Source organism: Pantherophis guttatus, chromosome 2, assembly GCF_059756535.1.
Source record: "Pantherophis guttatus breed Tessera chromosome 2, ASM5975653v1, whole genome shotgun sequence".
NCBI lineage: Eukaryota > Metazoa > Chordata > Lepidosauria > Squamata > Colubridae > Pantherophis > Pantherophis guttatus.
This window is the reverse complement of record NC_142064.1, coordinates 265,838,040-265,862,884: the sequence shown is the minus strand read 5'-3', so window position 1 is coordinate 265,862,884 and position 24,845 is coordinate 265,838,040. Positions and strand designations below refer to the sequence as shown.

At 41.4% G+C, this 24,845-nt stretch overlaps 1 protein-coding gene, 1 long non-coding RNA gene and 1 pseudogene across 3 annotated transcripts in view; 1 reads left to right on the top strand and 2 right to left on the bottom strand.

Moving 5' to 3' along the window:
- Nucleotides 1-3,337, bottom strand: part of LOC117659751 (uncharacterized) — a 33,457-nt pseudogene extending 30,120 nt beyond the window's left edge. The window contains exon 1 of the transcript XR_015731772.1: nt 2,243-3,337. The product of XR_015731772.1 is annotated as an uncharacterized LOC117659751 (transcript). The remainder of the gene's footprint in view (nt 1-2,242) is intronic.
- Nucleotides 3,338-14,753: 11,416 nt separating this feature from the next.
- Nucleotides 14,754-20,809, bottom strand: LOC117658321 (uncharacterized). The gene is made up of 2 exons (XM_060685489.2): nt 20,737-20,809; nt 14,754-17,982 (listed from the first exon to the last, which is right to left on the bottom strand). Exon 2 carries the CDS (start codon nt 17,499-17,501, stop codon nt 16,665-16,667), a length of 837 nt encoding a protein of 278 aa, XP_060541472.1. The 5' UTR covers nt 17,502-17,982; nt 20,737-20,809; the 3' UTR covers nt 14,754-16,664.
- A 41-nt stretch (nt 20,810-20,850) lies between these two features.
- Nucleotides 20,851-24,538, top strand: LOC132710038 (uncharacterized). The gene is made up of 2 exons (XR_009620853.2): nt 20,851-21,187; nt 22,499-24,538. It is a non-coding gene; the product is annotated as an uncharacterized LOC132710038 (long non-coding RNA).
- The last annotated feature ends 307 nt before the right edge of the window (nt 24,539-24,845 follow it).

Sequence of the window (24,845 nt, the reverse complement as noted above, 5' to 3'; positions counted from 1 at the left end):
AAACAAGAAAGAGGGAAAAGGGATGAAAAACTATGGGAAATACAGGGCAAAATAGAATTGTCCAGGATTTTAAAATACAAAATGATTACACTGGGACTAACAGTGCAGAAATAAGAAAAAGGGAAAAGAGATGGAAAATAACAGGAAATAGCGGGCAAAACAGGAGCGTTCAGGATTTTAAAGCACAAAAAAAAAGGGGGAGGGGAAAGAAAAATAAAAAAATAAAAAAGGGAAAAAGAAATGAAGAGCTATATGTTGTATACACTTAGAATTGAAATATGAATTGAAGTAAGATTGTTAGAAAAAGATGAGATTGTGATATTAATTAAGTAATATAAAATAATGGAAAATTATATGGATATATGAATGAATTGAAATAAGTTTTAGAATATGAATGTTTAAATAAATGAGATTTTAAATTGCACTGTTGGAACTAACAGCTGGAATATTTTTAAACTTAAGGAAAACTCTTAACAACTGGAATATCTTTAAAAAAGAAAATAGTTCAAAGTATGAATTAACTAGGTTGTGGTGAAAATAGAAATGATTAAGATGTTGTTTCAAGAGATACAAATATGTATGTTTGACAAAGTAATTGAAAATTAGAGACAAGATTCAGGAAAAGCAATTTGATTTATTATTATTATATAAAGAGAAAGATATATCAGTTATGTAATTAACTGATTTTTATTAAGATGATGGATTGTATCATTTGAAATAAGATTTAAAGAAATGTATAAAACAATTTGGTTTATTATTTTTATAAGAAATACATGATTGTAATACTACATAATTAATTGACTTTTATTAAGATGCTGGATTCTTATTATGTTGAAATAATTGATAATTGAAAATAGTGATTATATCAAGGGAATATAAGGAAATATTAGGAATTACATTATGTGGTGAGATTTGAAATTGAAGGGGTTTAAAATAGAGATGAATGGAAAAATTGAATTTCGTTAAGATTAGTGGTTAGGATGAAGGGTAATATTGGTCTAAAAAAAAGAGTTAGAATAAATACTAAGGCAAAAAGGGAAATATATAAATTGTTTAAATTTGTGAAATGGCCAACACTCAGAAAAAATACATTCTATGTTTGTGTAAAAAATAAAAAAAAACAAAAATGAGTGGAACAAATGAGTGGAACTTTGAAGGAGATGGCATTACTTTTTCAAAACACAAAGGACATCATGGAGAAAGGATTTAAGGAGATTACGGAAAAAATGGAAAATACTATACGAGGGATGATGAGTGAAGACCAAGATGCCCAGGAAAGGGAGGAGCCAACAGAAGAAATGGAGGAAATGATTGCGCCGAAGAACCAGAGAACAAAAGAAGTTAACGAGATAACAATGGAAATAACAGTAACAGATGAATTAAATCAGGGGGAAAATATATTAAGAGAGTTGAAAAGAGAATTGGAGATACAGGAAGATACTTTTGAAAGGGAGATAGGGGCCTGGGTAAAAATTTTGGAAATTAGGCAATGGAAGAGAGTAGAGGTGGGAGAAAAACCTAGATTGAACTGTCAAGAAGTAGATGCAGACTGAGATAAAGATCCAAGGGAGGAATATGGGAGGCAAACAAAAAAAGCAGAGCAATTAAAGTACTGAAGTGGGCAAGAGACGATGGATAAATGATTTTTCTTTTTTGTTGTTGTTCTGATTTGCTTTTCTTTTTCTCTCTTTTGTTTTTTTAGGTAGGTGACACAACTAGAAGGTAGGTAGGACAGAAAGAAAACGTCTTTTAATATAGGGTGACATGATTAAAAGTTAGAATAAGAGATAGAAATAAGAGAAAAGGGAAACAGTGTATACACTTTTATATCATAAAATAAAAGCAATAAGAGAAAACATGGAATAACTGAACAATGACTGACTGCAACTTAATATGTGTATTATTATTAGAAATATAAAAGTTGGTTGAACTTGGAAAAAAGCAATTTGGAATTAGATATGAGTCAAAAAATTCAAGGTGGGCTGGATTTAAATCTCTTGTGGGCATGAAGGGACTCATTACTGACGGCATGTTTGATCCCTGCTGTCACCATGAATTCCAGGCACAATGAAAATGATGGCTGCTTCCACAACACAATCATGCGGCCCAGGGATGCCAGAATTCTGACTGAAACTTTTGCCACAATCTGGACACTCATACAGTTTGTCCTCTGTGTGAGTCCTCTGGTATGTCACCAGATCAGAATTATTACAGAAACATTTCGCACATTCTGAATTCATACGGTTTTTCTCATGTGTGAATCCTCTGGTGTCTTATCACACTGGAAATACGACTGAAACTTTTCCCACACTCAGGACATTCATACGGTTTTTCTCCCGTGTGAGTCCTCTCATGTCTTATCACACTGGAAATACGACTGAAACTTTTCCCACATTCTGGACACACATATGGTTTCTCTCCTGTGTGAGTCTTCTGGTGTGCCACCAGGTTGGAATTCTTACTGAAACATTTCCCACATTCTGGACATTCATAGTATTTCTCTCCTGTGTGAGTCCTCTGGTGTTTCACAAGGTTGGAATTGTGACTGAAACTTTTCCCACAATCTGCACACTCGTACAGTTTCTTCTCTGTGTGAGTCCTCTGGTGTCTCACCAGGTCGGAATTATTACTGAAACATTTCCCACATTCTGAACATTCATACGGTTTTTCTCCTGTGTGAATCCTCTGGTGTCTTATCAGACTGGAAATATGATTGAAACTTTCCCCACATTCTGTACATATATACGGTTTCTCTCCTGTGTGAGTCCTCTGGTGTGTCACCAGGTTGGAATTCTTACTGAAACATTTCCCACATTCTGCACACTCATACAGTTTGTCCTCTGTGTGAGTCCTCTGGTGTCTCACCAGGTCAGAATTATTACTGAAACATTTCCCACATTCTGAACATTCATATGGTTTTTCTCCTGTGTGAGTCCTCCGGTGTCTTATCAGACTGGAAATATGACTGAAACTTTTCCCACATTCTGGACACACATACGGTTTCTCTCCTGTGTGAGTCCTCTGGTGTGTCACCAGGTTGGAATTCTTACTGAAACATTTCCCACATTCTGCACACTCATACAGTTTGTCCTCTGTGTGAGTCCTCTGGTGTTTCACAAGGCTAGAATTATGACTGAAACTTTTATTACACTCTGGACGTTGATATAATTTGTCCTGGGAATGAGTCCTTTGGTGTCTCATTAGGCCGGAATTCTGGACACACGTGTGGTTTGTTCTGTGTGTGAGTCTTTTGGTGTGTCACCTGGTCGGAATTATTACTGAAACATTTCCCACATTCTGAACATTCATATGGTTTTTCTCCCGTGTGAATCCTCTGGTGTCTTATCAGACTGGAAATATGACTGAAACTTTTCCCACACTCAGGACATTTATACGGCTTCTCTCCTGTGTGAGTTCTCTGGTGTGTCACCAGCGTGGAATTATGACTGAAAAATTTCCAACACTCGACACTCGTACAGTTTCTTTCCCGTGTGAATCGTCTGATGTGATACCAGTTTGGAATTACATCTGAAACTTTTCCCACACTCTGGACATTGATATGGTTACTCCAGAGTATGAGTCCTCTTGTGTGTCACCAGGTGGGAATTCCTACTGAAACATTTCCCAGTCAGTACATGCAAAGGGTGTCTCTCCATATGAGTCTTCTGGTGTATTAGCAGGGTGCAGTTGTGACTGAAAAGATGTGAAAAAAGAAAAAAGTATACATTACAAGAAGCAAACATGCCACAATAAAGAATAATCTCTTACATTAGTTATGATTTATTTGACACATTTGTGTCCAAGTTCAAATATCCATTCAGTCATGAAATTATCTTTTTCACTTTGGTGATTCACAAATTCTTAGCAGCGGAAAGGCTTATCATTAAATATATCTGGGAATGCTGGGGATAGATTGTACAGTTGTAAATATATGCACACAGAGAGAAATACAAATACACACACCTATAACTATGTATGTGGAAAATCCATGTGTTTTTAGCCTGAAAATTATCCCAAAATGGTTACAGTCGAACCGTCTAAGCTAACTTTAGAGGTGTGGGTTTTTACTTGATGAAATGATATCTAAACCTTCTACGAGATTTGATGTTCTAATTTTGCCCACTTACTGACTGCAATTGGGACTGGCAACTGTGTCAGTAAGTAGCCCAATTATTAAACATGATGTCATATCAAAATGCCAACTTTCTTCTCTTCCTCTGCATTTATTATTCAAATCGGTGTGGGTTATTAAAGGCAATTTTACATGACTGTGACTTCCAACTTCCTGCTGACATCTCCACTGATTTTGCTTGTCAAAAATTAGCCGGGAAGGTCACAAATGAGGACCTTGATTCTGAGATAATGCAACCATTTTAATCTGAATTGCAATTGCTGCAACTCCTTTTCCTGCACTTTCACAACCACTCTGGTGACATCCTAATTCAAGTAGTCTTCACTTACTGACTGCAATTGGAACTGGCATCTGTCTCAGTAAGGAGCCCAATGGTTAAGCATGATGTCATATGACAATGCCAATTTACATACCATGCTTGTTGGTTTTACAGAAAGGGAATGCCATGAAAGTGAAGGTGAAAAGTCACAGAGAAATTCTGTGCCTTAAACAGACAGAATTTGGAGAAAAACTGAAAATTGGAAAGGGAAGATGGCTATGGAATAACTAGAGGAAGCAGGACTGGATGAACAGAATATAAAGATAAACTCTCCACAGGGCATTTTATTCCAACAACAGAAGCCACTTTGGAGCTCAACCAACCTGCCTCTTGTGCACACCAGTCTCTCTTCCCCAAAATGCTCTGCAGGCATTTTGCCCAAGACATCCCAGGCCTGTCACTTAACATGAAATGTTCTTATCTTTCTAAATACAGTGCATTCAGAGAGTATTCAGACTCCCTTTACTTTTGTCAATTTTCTTGACAAAAGCTTGATTCTAGAGCTGTTGAACTTCATTTATTCCCCTCCTTAATCTACACAGAGTACCCCATAATGACAAAGCAAAAATGTCTGTAAATTTAGTAAAAGGAAAAAACTGAAATATCACATTGGCATAAGTATTCAGACCCTTTGCAACAGCACTTAAAATTTAGCTCAGGTGCCTCCCATTTCCCTTGATTGTGCTGACATGTTTCTATATCTTGATTGGAGTCTACCTGTGGTAAATTAAACTGATTGGACATGATTTGGAAAGGCACACACTCTCCATAGAAGGCCTCTCAGCTGACAATGCATACTGTAGCAGAACAATAGCCATGAGGTCAAAGAAAGTGCCTGCAGAGTTCAGAGACAGGATTATTGCAAGGCACAGATCTGGGAAAGGCTACCATAAAATTTCTGCTGCACCAAAGGTCCTAAGGGCACAGTGGCCTCCATAATTCTCAAATGGAGAAGAACGTTTGGCACAACCAGGACTCTTCCAAGAGCTGGTCGTCTGGTCAAACTGAGCAATTGGGGTAGAAGGGCCTTAGTAAGAGAGGTGACCAAGAACCCGATGGTTACTCTGACTGAGCTTCAGAGATCCTGTGTGGAGATGGGGCAGAGTTGAGTGGAGCAAAGCTGAATGGAGCAAAGTAAAGGGATATCCTCAATGAAAACCTGTTCCACAGCGCTCAGGACCTCACACTGAGCCGAAGGTTCACTTCTCAACATGACAAGGGACACAGCCAAGACAACATAGGAGTGGCTTAGGGACAACTTTGAATGTCCTAGAGGGGCCCAGCCACAGTTCTGACTTGAACTCTATTGAATATTTTTAGGCACCTAAAAATGGCTCTTCATCAATGGTTGCCACCCAACCTGACTGAGCTTGAGAGGACTTGCAAGGAAGAATGGCAGAAAAACCCCAATCCAGGTGTGCAAAGCTTATTGCCTCATATCCAAAAAGATTTGAGGCTGTAATCGCCTCCAAAGGTGTTTCAACAAAGTACTGAGGGAAGGATCTGAATACTTATGTCAATGAGATATTTCAGGTTGTTTTGTTTTAATAGATTTACAGGCATTTCTAAAATTCTGTTTTCACTTTGTCATTATTGAGGTAGATGAGAAATGAGAAAAAATGAATTTCAACAGGTGCAAAATAACAAAGTTGACAGAAGTGAAAGGGGTCTGAATGCTGTCCGAATGCACTGAACGTGGGTTCCTATTGACACAGAAATACACTCCTAAGAATTTATTCATGTAAACAACTATGTGTATTTCAGTCTGCAAAAGGACTCAGGAGGGAATTCGCTCAAATGCTTTAATCTGTTTTTTAAAAGTTGGGGACACTGAGAGAGGAAATGGTGACAAAATCCCTTTTGCCCATGAAACTCCTCGCTTGCCAGGAAAACGACATGTCAATAAAACCACAAGGTTTTATATTTCATATATATATATATATATATTATATTTATATATTTCTTAAAATCTCCCAGCAGAAAATCACAGGCAGCAACTTTAAATCCTGGAGAAAAAGGATAATAAAAACATTTGGGGAGAGAAAGAATCTGCAGCAAGAGCAGCCCTCATGTTTCATTCCTGTCCCTTCGCTGCTTCCAGGCCCTGCAGGAACCCAAAAGGCTTCTCCTCCGACCTTCCCTCCACTCACCTCCCAGGAGCCGCTTCCGCCCTCCGAGCAGCACAAGAGCCTCCGCCGACGCCTCCATCCTCCTCCCGTGGGTGACCCGGAAGAGGAACGTCCTCTCTTCTCCTCCTCTCTAGCAATCTAATACTCTATCGTTCCCATTCGTTCCAGCTCGGCCTCTCTCCCTCGGTGCTGGTGTCAATACTAGCGATGCCGCTGCTGTTCCCTTATTCTCTGCTATCAAGGCGCGACTGTTGCTTCTTTCTACAGCGCCATCTAGTGTCATAAGGTTGATAATCACCCTCATCCTATCTCTACCCTGAAGCGTTTGCAAGAGTCAGCCATTCAACTTATTTTCCAAAGCAGCAGAAGGTGAGAGAAGAAACAAGGGGTGGGAACTAATTGAGGAGACAAGCAACATACAGTGGGGCAAAAAAGTATTTAGTCAGCCACCAATTGTGCAATTCTCCCACTTAAAAAGATGAGAGAGGCCTGTAATTGACATCATAGGTAGACCTCAACTGTGAGAGACAAAATGAGAAAACAAATCCAGTCAATCACATTGTGTGATTTGGAAAGAATTCATTTGCAAATTATGGTGGAAAATAAGTATTTGGTCACCTACAAACAAGCAAGATTTCTGGCTCTCACAGACCTGTAACTTCTTCTTTAAGAGGCTCCTCTGTCCTCCACTCATTACCTGTATTAATGGCACCTGTTTGAACTTGTTATCAGTATAAAAGACACCTGTCCACAACCTCAAACAGTCACACTCCAAACTCCACTATGGTGAAGACCAAAGAGCTGTCGAAGGGCACCAGAAACAAAATTGTAGACCTGCACCAGGCTGGGAAGACTGAATCTGCAATAGGCAAGCAGCTTGGTGTGAAGAAATCAACTGTGGGAGCAATAATTAGAAAATGGAAGACATACAAGACCACTGATAATCTCCTTTGATCTGGGGCTCCACGCAAGATCTCACCCTGTAGGGTCAAAATGATCACAAGAACGGTGAGCAAACATCCCAGAACTGCATGGGGAGACCTAGTGAATGACCTGCAGAGAGCTGGGACCAACGTAACAAAGGCTACCATCAGTAACACACTACACCGCCAGGGACTCAGATCCTGCAGTGCCAGACGTGTCCCCCTGCTTTAGCCAGTACATGTCTGGGCCCATCTGAAGTTTCCTAGAGAGCATTTGGATGATCCAGAAGAGGATTGGGAGAATGTCATATGGTCAGATGAAACCAAAGTAGAACTGTTTGGTAGAAACACAACTCATCGTGTTTGGAGGAGAGAGAACGCTGAGTTGCATCCAAAGAACACCATATCTACTGTGAAGCATGGGGGTGGCAACATCATGCTTTGGGGCTGTTTCTCTGCAAAGGGACCAGGACGACTGATCCGTGCACAGGAAAGAATGAATGGGGCCATGTATCGTGAGATTTTGAGTGTAAACCTCCTTTCATCAGCAAGGGCATTGAAGATGAAACGTGGCTGGGTCTTTCAGCATGACAATGATCCCAAACACACCGCCCGGGCAACGAAGGAGTGGCTTCGTAAGAAGCATTTCAAGGTCCTGGAGTGGCCTAGCCAGTCTCCAGATCTCAACCCCATAGAAAACCTTTGGAGGGAGTTGAAAGTCCGTGTTGCCCAGCGACCGCCCCAAAACATCACTGCTCTAGAGGAGATCTGCATGGAGGAATGGGCCAACATACCAGCAACAGTGTGTGCCAACCTTGTGAAGACTTACAGAAAACGTTTGACCTCTGTCATTGCCAACAAAGGATATATAACAAAGTATAGAGATGAACTTTTGATATTGATCAAATACTTATTTTCCACCATAATTTGCAAATAAATACTTTCCAAATCAGACAATGTGATTGTCTGGATTTGTTTTCTCATTTTGTCTCTCACAGTTGAGGTCTACCTATGATGTCAATTACAGGCCTCTCTCATCTTGTTAAGTGGGAGAACTTGCACAATTGGTGGCTGACTAAATACTTTCTTGCTCCACTGTAGAAGTAAGGAAAAGTTTCCTGACAGTGAGAACAATCAATCAGTGGAATGGCTTCCCTTCAGGAGCTCAGGGTGCTCCATCAATGGAGGCTTTTAAGGAGAGACTGGACAGCCACTTGTATGAAATGGTACAGGACAGCGGTTTGCAACCTTAAACACTCAAAGAACCCTTTGGACCCATTTCCCACAGAAAACAACGGGCGTTACAAAACCTGAGTGGGCATGACTAACTCAATATCGCTCCCACCCAGTAGACACTCCCCCCAGCCACGCCTACCCAGGTTTTCTCTCTCCCAGTGTTTTCTGTGGGATATGGGTCTCTCTCTTTCCACTCCTCCCTCCCTCCCTCCTGTTTTTCTTTTTTCCTCTCCCCCTCTTTTTTTCCTTTCCCCCTTCTCTCTCATTTCTTTCCCTCTCATTCTCACCCATCATTTTCTTATTTCTCTCTCCCCCTTTCTCTCTCCTTTCTCTCTCCCTCTCTTCTCATTTGTTTCTTTTTACTCTGGAGCCACGGGCTGCCAACACCCAGCCTACAGGAAAGGCTTTGTTTACTATATTTTAAATTATAATAAACCTCTGGATCCTAAGTGAGATGCTTTATGGTGTGCTGTCTGTTCAATTGTTATTAACTGCAACTATGCTTAATTAGGTTTTTTCCCCTGACAAGGGTTTGTGCCCCCTTCTCCTTGGTTCCATCAGTGTCCAATAGCCTTTTTTTTTTTAATTTGATTTATATGCCGCCCTTCTCCGTAGACTCAGGGCGGCTTACAATGCGTTAAGCAATAGCCTTCCTACTTTTGTATATTTATACAAAGTCAGCTTATTGCCCCCACAAACTGGGTCCTCAATTTACCTACCTTAGAAAGGATGGAAGGCTGAGTCAACCTTGAGCCTGGCGAGATTCGAACCTGCAGTAATTGCAGGCAGCTGGTCTTAATAACAGGGTGCTTTAGACCACTGTACTACCAAGGCTTCATTCTTGATGTTTTGTGAAGGGCTTTCAGGTTTGGCATTTCTCTGGTATAGTTTCGCATTCCATTTGCAGGCTCTGTCTTTGATCCTGATCATTCCAGATTGAGAACTCTGGTTCCTGTCTCCCCGTCATCCCCCTCCCCTTCTTTGCCCATTCCCACGCCCATTCCTTACTTCCCTAATTGCTTCCCCCCTTCCTTGCATTTTATGGCAGGATGCCAGTGAAGCAGAGTATGCTGGAGATGGCAGGCCTGACACGAGAGTTTCAACTTGATTATTCCTCAAGAACCCCCAGGAATTTTCTACTGTTCTGCATTTTTCCCTGGTCAGCAACTCTTGATGGCTAACAATTCTGCCCTTTGACAGAAACCAATAGGAGCACTAATGCATGTTTCTCAAGATGCTGGCTTATAATCCAGCCAGTTGGACCATCTGGGTCTCCTGGAGATCTTCAGCATGAGTCCTTCTCTATCCCAGGCAGGAGCTGCTGCCCCGAAATTAGCTGCTCTCTCTTTTTGCAATCTATCAGACCAGTAAGGAAAAATTTCTGGCTCTTTGCACTTCTGCAAAATGACAAGATGCCCTGATCAAGTTTTTCTAGAAATGTTTCCTTCTCCCCTATTGATGGCACAGAAGATGAGATTCAGTCACAGCTGCTTGTCCAGCCTAAAATTATCTCAGAGGTGAGCCTGACAGTTGCTGAAGTCTATTTAACAAGTAAAACTCCTCACTTGGAAAATACTATCTGGCTTGTGGGAGGTGAGCAATTCATCCTAGTGACTAGTCTCTCCAAGATATCCATGGAGAGACCATGGGTTGCCTGCAATTCCTTTGGGGCTCAGCACCTCCTGCCTGGGACCTTCTGATCAGCTGATCTGCAGAGAAGATACAACCCAGCTCAGCCTTACCTACCCACCTGCTCTGAGGAAAGAATGTGGGGCAGGGAAGGCAACAGGAGGACTGCACAAAACAGAGGGGCAAAGAATGGGGGCTGGAAAACCATGGAGAAGGGGATACTGAGGAAAAAAGCTCTTTGATGAGGATGAGTATCAGGACAGGAACTCTAGCGGAGGATCCCTCCCCAAGAATTCCTCTCTCCAGGGAGGAGCTTGTCTCTGTGGATGAGAACTGCAATCCTTTCTCCAATTTGGCTGCTTGCTCCCATGCCTGCTGGGATTGCTGTGGGGGGGTGGGAGAGGGAGCCAAGGAGAGGAGAGAAAATGCCCTCCCTGTCAAGCACCAGGGAAATCAGAAGATCCAGACTGTTCAAATGTTGTGGCGATGTCAGACACAGGGAATGTGTTTCCATGTTCCCTGTGCTGAGTTCTCCCTGTTTGTGGCCTCCAAGAGGAGCCAAAGCCGGTGAAGCAAAGAGGGGCCCCCTGTGAGGTTGCGGTGTTGCAGCTCTCCAGTCTGACCGGATGGCTGCCAGAAAGCTGGGACAACCGAGGAACAACTAAGACTGGTGTTGGAGCGAAGTAGGTGAACAGTGATTGAAACTGAGGGAAGAGAATTCCTTTTTGCCTTAAACTTAACCCCAAGGAACAATTTAAAACTATTTGCTCAGAACTAGTTGTTAAAGTGGCGTTTAAGCATTCTGAGAAAATACCAGAATGGAAGGGGAAGACGCAAGAGACAAAAATAATAAATTTTGAAATAAACAGAAAATTGGACTCTTAAACTGGGAAGATGTGATACTGGGAAGGCATTTTAAAATGCTGGAATCATTTACTTACAAAACTTATTCTGCTTTTATAAATGATTTACAACTAAAATGATGATTGACTAGAGGCAATACTGAAATTTAAGTTGAGAGCGCCACCTGCTGATGAAAGGAAAATTTACAAGTCTGGGAATACTTACATGAAGAACTGTGAAAATATTTACTGGATTATTCTTAACTACCCTATGACTACTTAAAGGGACCCCTGAATGTTATCCTAGAAGATTGAACCTGTAAAGGGGACAAAAATAGCCTTTTGATAACCTCTGGGACTATTTAAATGGTACTGAATGTTTACCAAAGGGATATGAAGAACTGTGATTAGTGCACACCTTGAAAGGCAACTTAAGGATTGAATAAATAGTTCTTGGATGGCTGGATAAAAGTTGAATTTTTTGTTATATAACAGCAGCTAATGGGCATCGGGGAAAGGAAGGAAGAAGATTAAAGCGGTAATTTAAAGGGACAAAACCCAAAAAGAAAATTGACTTTTTGGATAAAAATATTTGGAGAACTTTAAAAAGCAGAAGAAATAGAACCCCTCAAATGTGCAGATTGGAAAGAAAGTAAGCCGACCCTTTTTGAATGTTGGAGAAAACTTAAAGAGAAACTGAAAATTAAGCCCTGAAATAGAAGTTTTGTACAAAAAAAAGCAGAAAAACGGATTTAGTAATTTGAACTAAACTTTAAATTGATTTGACGTATATAAAGGTAAAAAGAAAAAGGGAAAAATTAGCAAAGATTATTAATTTGGATTACAAACAAAATGGATACTTTTTCAGGCTGCTGATTGGAATTGAGTGGATTGTAGAGAGACATCTTCAGGAGAAATAAGATCATTACAATGCTGAACTTTTATTTTGGAAAAACCTTGAATCCGGATAGTGACAACGGCCGTGAGAACTTCTGAGGAGAGTTTGTTTGTCTGTAAGGCTTGACTTTGATGATTTAAAAAAAAAAAAGAACTACAACGCAACGTTAAAGATTACATTGGGATTAACAATGGAAAAAACAGAAAGGATGGAAAGAGATAAAGAGGGAAGAAAGGGTGGAACAGAAAGAATATAAAAAATTTAAAAGATTACAATGAGATTAACAGTGGGAAAACAAGAAAGAGGGAAAAGGGATGGAAAACTATGGGAAATACAGGGCAAAATAGAATTGTCCAGGATTTTAAAATACAAAATGATTACACTGGGACTAACAGTGCAGAAAGAAGAAAAAGGGAAAAGAGATGGAAAATAACGGGAAATACAGGGCAAAACAGGAGAGTTCAGGATTTTAAAGCCCAAAAGAAAAGAAAAAGGAAGAAAAAGAAAAAAAGAAAGGGAGAAAGAAATGAAGAGATATATGTTGTATACACTTAAAATTGAAATATGAATTGAAGAAAGATTTGTTAGAAAAAGATGAGATTGTGATATTAAGTAACATAAAATAATGGAAAATTATATGAATATATGAATGAATTGAAATAAGTTTTATAATATAAGTTTAAATAAATGAGATTTTAAATTGCACTGTTGGAACTAACAGCTGGAATATTTTTAAACTTAAGAAAAACTAACAACTGGAATATCTTTAACTGCATATTTGGAATCTAAAAAAGAAAAAAAGTTAGTTCAAAGTATTTATTTATTTATTTATTTATTAAATTTATATACCGCCCTATTCCTAAGGGACTCAGGGCGGTGAACAGCGAACGATAAAAATACATGTAATACAAACAAAGTATGAACTAACTAGGTTGTGGTGAAAGTAGAAATGATTAAGATGTTGTTTGAAGAGGTACAAATATAAATGTTTGACAAAGTAATTGAAAATTAGAGGCAAGATTCAGGAAAAGCAAGTTGATTTATTATTATATAAAGAGAAAGACTGTTATATAATTAACTGATTTTTATTAAGATGATGGATTGTGTCATTTGGAATAAGATTTAAAGAAATGTATAAAACAATTTGGTTTATTATTTTTATAAGAAATGCATGATTGTAATACTACATAATTAATTGACTTTTATTAAGATGCTAGATTCTATTATATTGAAATAATTGATAATTGAAAATAGTGATTATATCAAGGGAATATAAGGAAATATTAGGAATTACATTATGTGGTGAGATTTGAAATTGAAGGGGTTTAAAATAGAGATGAACGGAAAAATTGAATTTGGTTAAGATTAGTGGTTAGGATGAAGGGTAATATTGGTCTAAAAAAAGAGTTAGAATAAATACTAAGGCAAAAGGGGAAATATATAAATTGTTTAAATTTGTGAAATGGCCAACACTCAGAAAAAATACATTGTATGTTTGTATAAAAAATAAAAAATAAACTTTTTTTTTTAAAAAAGTTGAATTTTAAAAAGCAAAATAAGATGCTTTATAAGGAAGAAATGAGTGGAACTTTGAAGGAGATGGCATTACTTTTTCAAAACACAAAGGACATCATGGAGAAAGGATTTAAGGAGATTACGGAAAAAAATAGAAAATACTATACGAGGGATGATGAGTGAAGACCAAGTTGCCCAGGAAAGGGAGGAGCCAACAGAAGAAATGGAGGAAATGACTGCACCGAAGAACCAGAGAACAAAAGAAGTTAAGGAGGAGATAACAATGAAAATAACAGTAACAGATGAATTAAATCAGGGGGAAAATATATTAAGAGAGTTGAAAAGAGAATTGGAGATACAGGAAGATACTTTTGAAAGGGAGATAGAGGCCCGGGTAAAAATTTTGGAAACTAGGCAGTGGAAGAGAGTAGAGGTGGGAGAAAAATGTAGACTGAATTGCCAAGAAGTAAATGCAGACTTCTGCATAAAGATCCAAGAGAGGAATATGGGAGGTAAGCAAAACAAAGCAGAGTAATTAAAGTACTGAAGCGGGCAGGAGACGATGGATAGATGATTTTTCTTTTTTGTTGTTCTTATTTGCTTTTCTTTTTCTCTCCCTTTTCTTTTGTTTTTTTAGGTAGGTGAAAAGACTAGAAGCTAGGTAGGACAGAAAGAAAATGTCTTTTAATATAGGGTGACATGATTAAAAGTTAGAATAAGAGATAGAAATAAGAGAAAGGGGAAACAGTGTATACACTTTTACATAATAAAATAAAAGCAATAAGAGAAAACATGGAATAACTGAACAATGACAGACTGCAACTTAATATGTGTATTATTATTAGAAATATAAAAGTTGATTGAAACTTGGAAAAAAGCAATTTGGAAGTATATGAGAGTCAAAGAAATTCAAGGTGGGCTGGATTTAAATCTCTTGTGGGCATGAAGGGACTCATTACTGACGGCATGTTTGATCCCTGCTGTCACCATGAATTCCAGGCACAATGAAAATGATGGCTGCTTCCACAACACAATCATGTGGCCCAGGGATGCATGTCCTGCATCCTCTTTTCCCAAAATAATGTTCAGTGATCTTCACCACTTAATAACTCACACATTCATTGATCAGCTTTATTTCATTTCATTTTTCATTTCATTTTATTAAATTTGTATACCGCCCTACTCCCGAAGGACTCAGGGCGGTGAACAGGCACAAAATAAAACACATAAATACAAAAGTTAAAAAACATAATTAAAACCAAATTAAATAATTTTTGCCCGAGACAATTAAAATTCCCAATAATTTAAAACCAATTAAAATTTCAATTTAAAAATTTAAAAGATTTAAAAGAAGGGGAGAAAATTAAGCCAGGCCGGCCTGCTGGAATAGGAGTGTCTTCAAAGCACAGCGGAAAGTGTGCAGATCTGGGATCCTCCGTATCTCCGGGGGGAGCTTGTTCCAGATAGTAGGTGCCCCCACAGAGAAGGCCCTCCCCCTAGGGGCCACCAGTCAACATTGTTTGGCTGACGGCACCTGGAGGAGCCCCTCTCTATAAGAGCGTACTGGCCGGTGGGAGGCTGTTTGTGGTAGTAGGCGGTCCTGTAAGAAGCCAGGTCCTAAGCCATGGAGCGCCCTAAAGGTGGTAACCAAAACCTTGAAGCGCACCCGGAAGACCACCGGGAGCCAGTGCAGCTCGCGCAGGAGAGGTGTCACACGGGAGCGCCATGTTGCTCCCATAACCACCCGCGCGGCCGCACTCTGCACCAGTTGGAGCCTCCGGGTGCTCCTCAAGGGGAGCCCCATGTAGAGAGCGTTACAATAGTCCAGGCGGGAGGTGACGAGGGCATGAGTGACTGTGTGTAGGGAGTCCCGATCCAGAAAGGGACGCAACTGGCGAATCAGGCGAACCTGATGAAAGATCCTCCCGGTCACGGCCGTCAAGTGCTCTTCTAAAGACAGCCGTGAATCCAGGAGGACGCCCAAGTTGCGAGCCCTCTCCGTGGGGGCCAGTGATTCGCCCCCAATAGTCAGCGATGGCGTCAACTGACTATATCGGGACGTCGGAAACAACAGCCACTCAGTCTTGGATGGGTTGAGCCTGAGCCTGTTCCTCCCCATCCAGATCCGCACGGCCTCCAGACACCGAGACATCACTTCAAGGGCATCGTTGGGGTGGTCCGGAGTGGAGATGTACAGCTGGGTGTCATCAGAGTACTGGTGGTACTTCACCCCAAAACCACGGATGATCTTGCCCAGCGGCTTTACATAAATGTTGAACAAAAGGGGCGAGAGGACCGACCCTTGTGGCACCCCACATATGAGGGGCCTCGGGGTCGACCTCTGCCCCCCTCCAACACAGACTGCAACCGGCCGGAGACAAAGGAGAAGAACCACCGTAGTACAGTGCCTCCCACCCCTAACTCTTCTAACCGGTGCAGCATGATACCATGGTCGATGGTATCAAAAGCCGCTGAGAGGTCTAACAGGACCAGGACAGAGGAGCACCCCCTGTCCCGAGCCCTCCAGAGATCATCAACCAACGCGATCAATGCCGTTTCCGTGCTGTACCCGGGCCTGAAACCTGACTGGAATGGATCCAGGGAGAGAAGGGGGTGGGGGTAGTTAAGCCAAGCAGTCTCGTTTAACGGTGATTGCAACATAAAACCCTAATTGTGGTTGCAACATAAAACCATAATAGATAGGCCCCATTACCCTTATATCTCGAGGACTACTTGTATGTAGTTGGAAAATTCTGGCATTCAAAATCTGGAGGACACCAAGGTAGAAGATGGAAACTCCAATCGTGCGAATTCAATAATCAATATAAAAAAACACCACCCAAAAGCCTTCTTGAAGAATTCCACACTTCTGCAAAAGGAAATATCATGAAAGTTCTGCTGATCACCAGAAACAAGTAATTAGCCTTTATCAAGGCTGTGAGTCCTCCGGTGTGTCATTAGGCTGTAATTCTGACTGAAACTTTTGCCACAATCTGAACTCTCATACGGTTTGTCCTCTGTGTGAGTCCTCTGGTGTATCATCAGGTCGGAATTATTACGGAAACATTTCCCACATTCTGAACATTGATATAGTCTCCTGTGTGAATCATCTGGTGTCTTATCAGACTGGAAATACGACTGAAACTTTTCCCACACTCGGGACATTCATACGGTTTTTCTCCTGTATGAATCCTCTGGTGTCTTATCAGACTGGAAATATGACTGAAACTTTTCCCACACTCTGGACACTCATACGGTTTCTCTCCGGTGTGAGTCGTTTGATGTGATACCAGGTTGGAATTCCATCTGAAACTTTTTCCACACACAGGACATTCATATGGTTTCTCCAGGGTATGAGTCCTCTGGTGTGTCACCAGGTTGGAATTCTTACTGAAACATTTCCCACATTCTGGACATTCATACGGTCTCCCTCCTGTGTGAGTCCTCTGGTGTGTCACCAGGTTGGAATTCTTACTGAAACATTTCCCACATTCTGGACATTCATACAGTTTCTCTTCTGTGTGAGTCCTCTGGTGTTTCACAAGGTTGGCATTCTTACTGAAACTTTTCCCACATTCTAAGCATTCATACGGTTTCTCTCCTGTATGAGTCCTCTGGTGTGTCACCAGGTTGGAACTGTGACTGAAACATTTCCCACATTCTGGACATTCATACGGTTTCTCTCCTGTGTGTGTCCTCTGGTGTATCACGAGAGTGGAATTCTTACTGAAACATTTCCCACATTCTGGACACTCATACGGTTTCTCTCCTGTGTGAGTCCTCTGGTGTTTCACAAGGCTGGAATTATGACTGAAACTTTTCTTACACTCTGGACATTGATATAATTTGTCCTGGTATTGAGTCCTTTGGTGTCTCATTAGGCCGGAATTCTGACTGAAACTTTTGCCACAATCTGGACACTCATGTAGTTTGTCCTCTGTGTGAGTACTCTAGTGTGTCACCTGGTTGGAATTATTATGGGAATTCTGACTGAAACATTTCCCACCTTCTGAACATTCATATGGTTTTCTCCTGTGTGAATCCTCTGGTGTCTTATCAGACTAGAAATATGTCTGAAACTTTTCCCATACCAGAGTGGAATTATGACTGAAAAATTTCCCACTCTCTCGACACTCATATGGTTTCTCTCCTGTGTGAATTGTCTGATGTGATACCAGGTTGGAATTACATCTGAAACTTTTTCCACACTTAGGACATTCATATAGTTTCTCCAGGGTATGAGTTCTCTTGTGTGTCACCAGGTGGGAATTCCTACTGAAACATTTCCCACAGTCAGGACGTGCAAAGGGTGTCTCTCCCATATGAGTCTTCTGGTGTATTACCAGGGTGGAATTGTGACTGAAAAGATGTGAAGAAAAAAAAAGTATACATTACAATAAGCAAACATGCCACAATAAAGAATAACCTTTTACATTAGTTATGATTTATTTGACACATTTGTTCAAATATCCATTCAGTCAAGGAATTATCATTTTCACTTTGGTGATTCACAAATTCATAGCAGTGCAAAAGCTTATCATTAAATATATCTGGAAATTCTGGGGATAGATTGTACAGTTGTAAATATATGCAGAGGGAAATACAAATACACACACCTATAACTATGTATGTGGAAAATCCATGTGTTTTTAGTCTGAAAATTATTCCAAAATGGTTATAGTCGAACCTTCTGAGCTAACTTTAGAGGTGTGGGTTTTTACCTGATGAAATGATACCTAAACCCTCTACAAGATTTTATGTACTAATTTTGCCCTGACTGCAATTCTGATTGGCATCTGTATCAGTAAGTAGCCCAATCATTAAACATGAAGTCATATCACAATGCCAACTTTCTTCTGTTTCACAATGCCAACTTTCTTTCTAAAACATTTGAGCGAATGCACTTCTGAGTCCTTTTGCAGACTGAAATACACATAAACAGAAAATACACATAATTGTTTACATGAATAAATTCTTAGGAGTGTTTTTAAGAATGTTTTAAATTTTGGGCCAAAGTTATGTAATTCTTTTAAAATTTAAAATTTTGTATTGGTATGTGTTTTAGTTTTGGTTATGCACCACCCTGAGTCCACTAGGAGAAGGGCGGTATACAAATTGAATAAAATAAATAAATAAATAATAAATAATAGAATAACTAGAGGAAGCAGGACTGGATGAACAGAATATAAAGAAAAACTCTCCACAGGGCATTTTATTCCAACAATAGAAGCCTCTTTGGAGCTCAACCAACATGCCTCTTGTGCACACCAGTCTCTCTTCCCCAAAATGCTCTGCAGGCATTTTGCCCAATACAACCCAGGCCTGTCACTTAACATGAAATGTTCTTATCTTTCTAAATATAGTGCATTCAGAAAGTATTCAAACCTCCTTTACTTTTGTCAATTTTGTTATGCTGCAGCTTGATTCTACGGCTGTTGAACTTCATTTTCCCCTTCCTTAATCTACATAGAGTACCCCATAATGACAAAGTAAAAATGTCTGTAAATTTAGTAAAAGGAAAAAAACTGAAATATCACATTGGCATAAGTATTCAGTCCCTTTGCAACAGCACTTGAAATTTAGCTCAGGTGCCTCCCATTTCCCTTGATTGTGCGGACATGTTTCTATACCTTGATTGGAGTCTACCCGTGGTAAATTAAACTGATTGGACATGATTTGGAAAGGCACACACTCTCCATAGAAGGCCTCTCACCTGACAATGCATACTGTAGCAGAACAATAGCCATGAGGCCAAAGGAACTGCCTGCAGACTTCAGAGACAGGATTATTGCAAGGCACAGATCTGGGGAAGGCTACCATAAAATTTCTGCTGCACCAAAGGGTCCTAAGGGTACAATGGCCTCCATAATTCTCAAATGGAGAAGAAAGTTTGGCACAACCAGGACTCTTCCAAGAGCTGGTCGTCCGGTCAAACTGAGCAATTGGGGTAGAAGGGCCTTAGTAAGAGAGGGGACCAAGAACCTGATGGTTACTCTGACTGAGCTTCAGAGATCCTGTGTGGAGATGGGGCAGAGTTGAGTGGAGCAAAGCTGAATGGAGCAAAGTACAGGGATATCCTCAATGAAAACCTGTTCCACAGCACTCAGGACCTCACACTGAGCCGAAGGTTCACTTCTCAACATGACAAGGGACACAGCCAAGACAACATAGGAGTGGCTTAGGGACAACTCTGAATGTCCTAGAGGGGCCCTTGCCACAGTTTTGACTTGAACCCTATTGAATACTCTTAGGCACCTAAAAATGGCTCTTCATCAATGGTTTCCACCCAACCTGACTGAGCTTGAGAGGACTTGCAAGGAAGAATGGCAGAAAAACCCCAATCCAGGTGTGCAAAGCTTATTGCCTCATATCCAAAAAGATTTGAGGCTGTAATCGCCTCCAAAGGTGTTTCAACAAAGTACTGAGGGAAGGATCTGAATACTTATGTCAATGAGATATTTCAGGTTGTTTTGTTTTAATAGATTTACAGGCATTTCTAAAATTCTGTTTTCACTTTGTCATTATTGAGGTAGATGAGAAATGAGAAAAAATGAATTTCAACAGGTGAAAAATAACAAAGTTGACAGAAGTGAAAGGGGTCTGAATGCTGTCCGAATGCGCTGAACGTGGGTTCCTATTGACACAGAAATAAACTCCTAAGAATTTATTCATGTGAACAATTATGTGTATTTCAGTCTGCAAAAGGACTCAGGAGGGAATTCGCTCAAATGTTTTAATCTGTTTTTTAAAAGGTGGGGACACTGAGAGAGGAAAGGGTGACAAAATCCCTTTTGCCCATGAAACTCCTCGCTTGCCAGGAAAACGACATGTCAATAAAACCACAAGGCTTTATATTTCATATATATATATTTCATATATATATATATTTCATATATATAAGATATATATATATATATAAGATTTCTTAAAATCTCCCAGCAGAAAATCACAGGCAGCAACTTTAAATCCTGGAGAAAAAGGATAATAAAAGAATTTGGGGGAGAGAAAGAATCTGCAGCAGGAGCAGCCCTCATGTTCCATTCCTGTCCCTTCGCTGCTTCCAGGCCCTGCAGGAACCCAAAAGGCTTCTCCTCCGACCTTCCCTCCACTCACCTCCCAGGAGCCGCTTCCGCCCTCCGAGCAGCACAAGGGGCTCCGCCGACGCCTCCGTCCTCCTCCCGTGGGTGACCCGGAAGAGGAACTTCCTCTCTCCTCTTCCTCCTCTCTAGCAATCTAATACTCTATCGTTCCAATTTGTTCCAACTCGGCCTCCCTCCCTCCGGTGTAATGTCAATACTAGCGATGCCGCTGCTTTTCTCTTATTCTCTGCTTTCAAGGCGCGAGTGTTGCTTGTTTGTAGAGCGCCATCTAGCGACGTAAGGTTGAAAATCACCCTCGTCCTATCTCTACCCTGGAGGATTTACAAGGGGCTTTCATGGATTCCGTCCTTACTTCCATGCCATCAAGTCTTATTCGACTCCCACCGAGCACAGGAATAGCTTTCGTCCATGACGATCTATGCTGTACCTTTTTTTTCAGGTCTCCCAAGAGGGCACATCCAGGGGTAGGTTCTAAAATTTTTTACTACCGGTTCTGTGGGCGTGGTTCATTTTGTGGGCGTGGCTTGGAGGTCATGTGACTGGGTGGCCATGGCTATGTGTATAGGGACTACTCAGACGGCTGAAAAAAATCGTTTCTGACAGGTCCTTGCACTTTTGACTGTCCTCACACTTATGACCATCCTCACATTTATGCCCGTGCAGCATTCATAACAACCATGTCACTCATTTCACAACTGCTTCTCTTCACCATGGTGACAAGATAGGACGAAAAACATAAAATGTGAGGACAGTCGTAAGTTTTAGGACTGGTCAAAAGCGCGAGGACCAGTCAAAAGTAACTTTTTCAGCCCTCTGAGTAGTCCATATGCACAAAAGGATTCAATTATTTCTTCAAAGTGCTGATGATTGCACCCTGGATGGAAGAACTCCAACAGGGGAGTATTTCCTCCCAACAGCAGTGTAAAAAGCTTAAAACAATCCGTCCTCTTTAAGAAAGTCAAGCAAAAAAATAGCCTCCGGAACTGGAAGTGACAGTAAGTCTAGCCATACTGCCAGAGAGGCAGTTTCTGTAATAAAGATTAGGCTAGGAAACACCACCAAATGTTGTAATTAATCCTTACAGGATTAATCCTGTAAAGTGGGGAAAAAAAGGAGATTTCTTTTAACAACCGGTTCTCTGAACTGCTTAACTACTTAACTACTCAACTACTTAACAACCAGTTCTACCGAAGTAGAATCCCACCACTGGGTCTACCCATTTATTTTTGCAGGCACCGGTCTACTCATTTGTTTTCTTTTAACACTGATCAAGGGCGGCCCTTTGAAGCCCTGCGGCAAGAGTTTAAACAGTTTTTTCCCCTGTAGCCATCAGCTGGGACTCAGGAGGCAGCAATATATTGGGGGTGGAGCCAAATAAAAGGTAAGAATAACCGGGGGGGGGGGGGGCAGAACCGGTTCAGTGATGTCATATTGTCACTGCTACTGGATCGGCCGAACCGGGAGGAACCCACCACTGGCGCACACATTTTCCCTCTTGCTCCAACTAAATCAAAGGAAAGTGTCCTAGTAGGGGAATGACTATAATATCCAACCTGAAAGTGCACCTCCCTTGGGGGCTGATGAAGATTGTTCCAGCCAATTTTACATCTCAGGGGATGCAGGATAAGTCTTGGAAAGCTGCCTTGGCAAATGATTGAAGCTGTAACAGTGAAGCTGTTGAATGGAAGGCTCTTGAGTCAAGCCCTTCTGTCCTTTGGGGTCTGGTAGGGATGCCCTCATTGTCACTCCAACTCAGCCAGGACCTTCTTTTGCAGGAACTGAACCAAGGAAATCATCCGTGGAGAGAACACAATGTGCCATCAGGCAGAGACAAAGTGCACCTCCCTTGAGGATCCGTGAAGACTATTCCATCCAGCTCTTTCTCTTGGGGTGCAGGATAACTCTCCAAAACTATATTTGCAACTGAGGGAAGCTTGAAGAGTGATGCTTTCCCCTATTCACAAGATTAGGCAGTTGCTGCATCATAAAAGTTGATAAAGGTCTTGTTTGTAGGTGCAGCCTTAAACAATTGCCACGGGGTGGTTACATCTGGCCGGCGGGGCTGGCCTGGAAACAGCAAAGGACTGGCCTGTGGTGACTTTGCCAGCAAAAATGGAGCTCGAGCGGATCTACAGGTTAAACTACAGGTGCCCTCGACACAATTGAGGAGTGGTGTTGAGGTGGCCACACACCCCCTGAGGTCAAACAACACCCCCGATGTGGCCCTCAATGAAATTGAGTTTGACACCCCTGCTTATAGGAAAAATAAGAAGAGGGAAAAGTGGAATGGCTCATTTACACAGAAATCCAAAAGGCCCATTAAAATAAGCTGTCCAGGCCCAAAACGGGGACTCCAGGAGGCCATTCTTGACTCACAAGGTTATAAAAGGGAGGAAAGGTTAAATATTTTACCTTTCAGGCTTGCAGGATTCTGCTACTATAACCTATGCCAATAATTTATAGTTCTAGTTTCTTGATCTGGTCTCTCTCTCATAAGGTGATCAAGTAGATCAAGTAATATTAAAAAAAAACAAAATCAGAGAAATGTACACCTCTCTATTTTTATAAGTTTATAAAACAATGTGTGTGGAGCTGTGGTCTCATGTCACGCCCACTATGGCCACGCCTATCCCCCACCCAACATGCACCCTCTGAGGTCAAACACAACCCTGATGCGGCCCTCAATGAAATTGAGTCTGACATCCCTGCTCTAGAAGTTGTGGGTGCTCCATCAGTGGAGGTTTTTAAAAGGAGATTGGACAGCCAATTGTCTGGAACTGTCGAGGTCAGATACCCCTCGACACCACACATCTTAACAGCATGGATACCACACACCTTAACAGCATAGAAGACCATAAGGGGGGGGGGAATACCATTGGAGAATCCGGAATGTCTGAACAAAATCCAACAATGAACCACGGTGGAGGAGGGTGTTGCGTTAGGACAACAACACACTGATAGTGGGTGATGGTCGGAACACAAGAGGGGGTGGGGGTTGGACTAAGAAGCAGCGTCTGAGGGAGTGAGTATGAGGAGAAGACTGACGTCAAGGGGCTGCGACCCAACGGCAAAGGAATAAAACGAAACAAGTGGCGGATTGGATTGTAACAGCTAAAAGAGATTGCCTGCTGGGCTGTTAACGATGTCCATGCCCTATAACGCCCCATAAAACTAGCCAGGCAGAGAGCAGAGGCGTCTCCGACTTTGATTCACTATGCAGCTCAGTGCCTACTGTTCGTCGCTGTAGTTGCTTTCATTAAACCAGGTTTTGGAACTGAAGTTTCGTGCGTGTGTGTGTGTGTGTGTGTGTGTGTGTGTGTCCATTCACGTCTGGTAAAGCACCGGTGGCTGCAGAGAGGCTGAGAGGAACGGTATAAGGCAGGGGTATCAAACTCGATTTCATTGTTGGCCGCACCAGGGTTGTGTTTGCTCTCGGTGGGGGCGGAGCGGACGTGGCCTAGGTGGGCAAGCATGATGTCACTCATGTCAGGGACCTGTAGTGGCCCAAGTGCTCTGCCAGAGAAAATGGGCTCCTGAGCTCTGTTTTCAGCTACGATGGCCTCCTACAACTCTCTGCCAACAAAAACAACCCACGCGCAGACCTCGCAAGGTCTGTTTTCATTGGCAGAGGCACCGAGGGCCAGTCCTTCGCTGTTTCGAGGGCAGCCCCATGGGCCGAATCCAACCGCTGGGCCTTGAGTTTGACACCCCTGCTTTAAAGGCATGTTTTCCATATAAAATAATGCTTAAACAATGGGAGAATGTGTGGACAAAAGATCTAAAATTCAGATTAAAATAAAATGATATGGTAGTGAGATGATAGCAGTGTTCCAATATTTGAGGGGCTACCACAAAGAAAAAGGGGTTCAACCTATTTTCCAAAGCAGCAGAAGGCGAGACAAGAAACAATGGATGGGAACTAATTGAGGAGGAAAGCAAGCTAAAACTAAGGTAAAGTTTCCTGATAGTGAGAACAATTAATCAGTGGAATGGCTTCCCTTCAGTAGCTCAGGGTGCTCCATCAATGGAGGCTTTCAAGAAGAGACTGGACTGGACAGCCATTTTTTGAAATTGTATGGGACAGGGTTCTGCAACCTTAAACACTCAAAGGGCCACTTGAAC

What these genes read in the sequence shown, in the direction of transcription:
- LOC117658321 (XM_060685489.2), bottom strand. Translation starts at nt 17,501, where the DNA reads ATGAGACACCAAAGGACTCAATACCAGGACAAATTATATCAATGTCCA.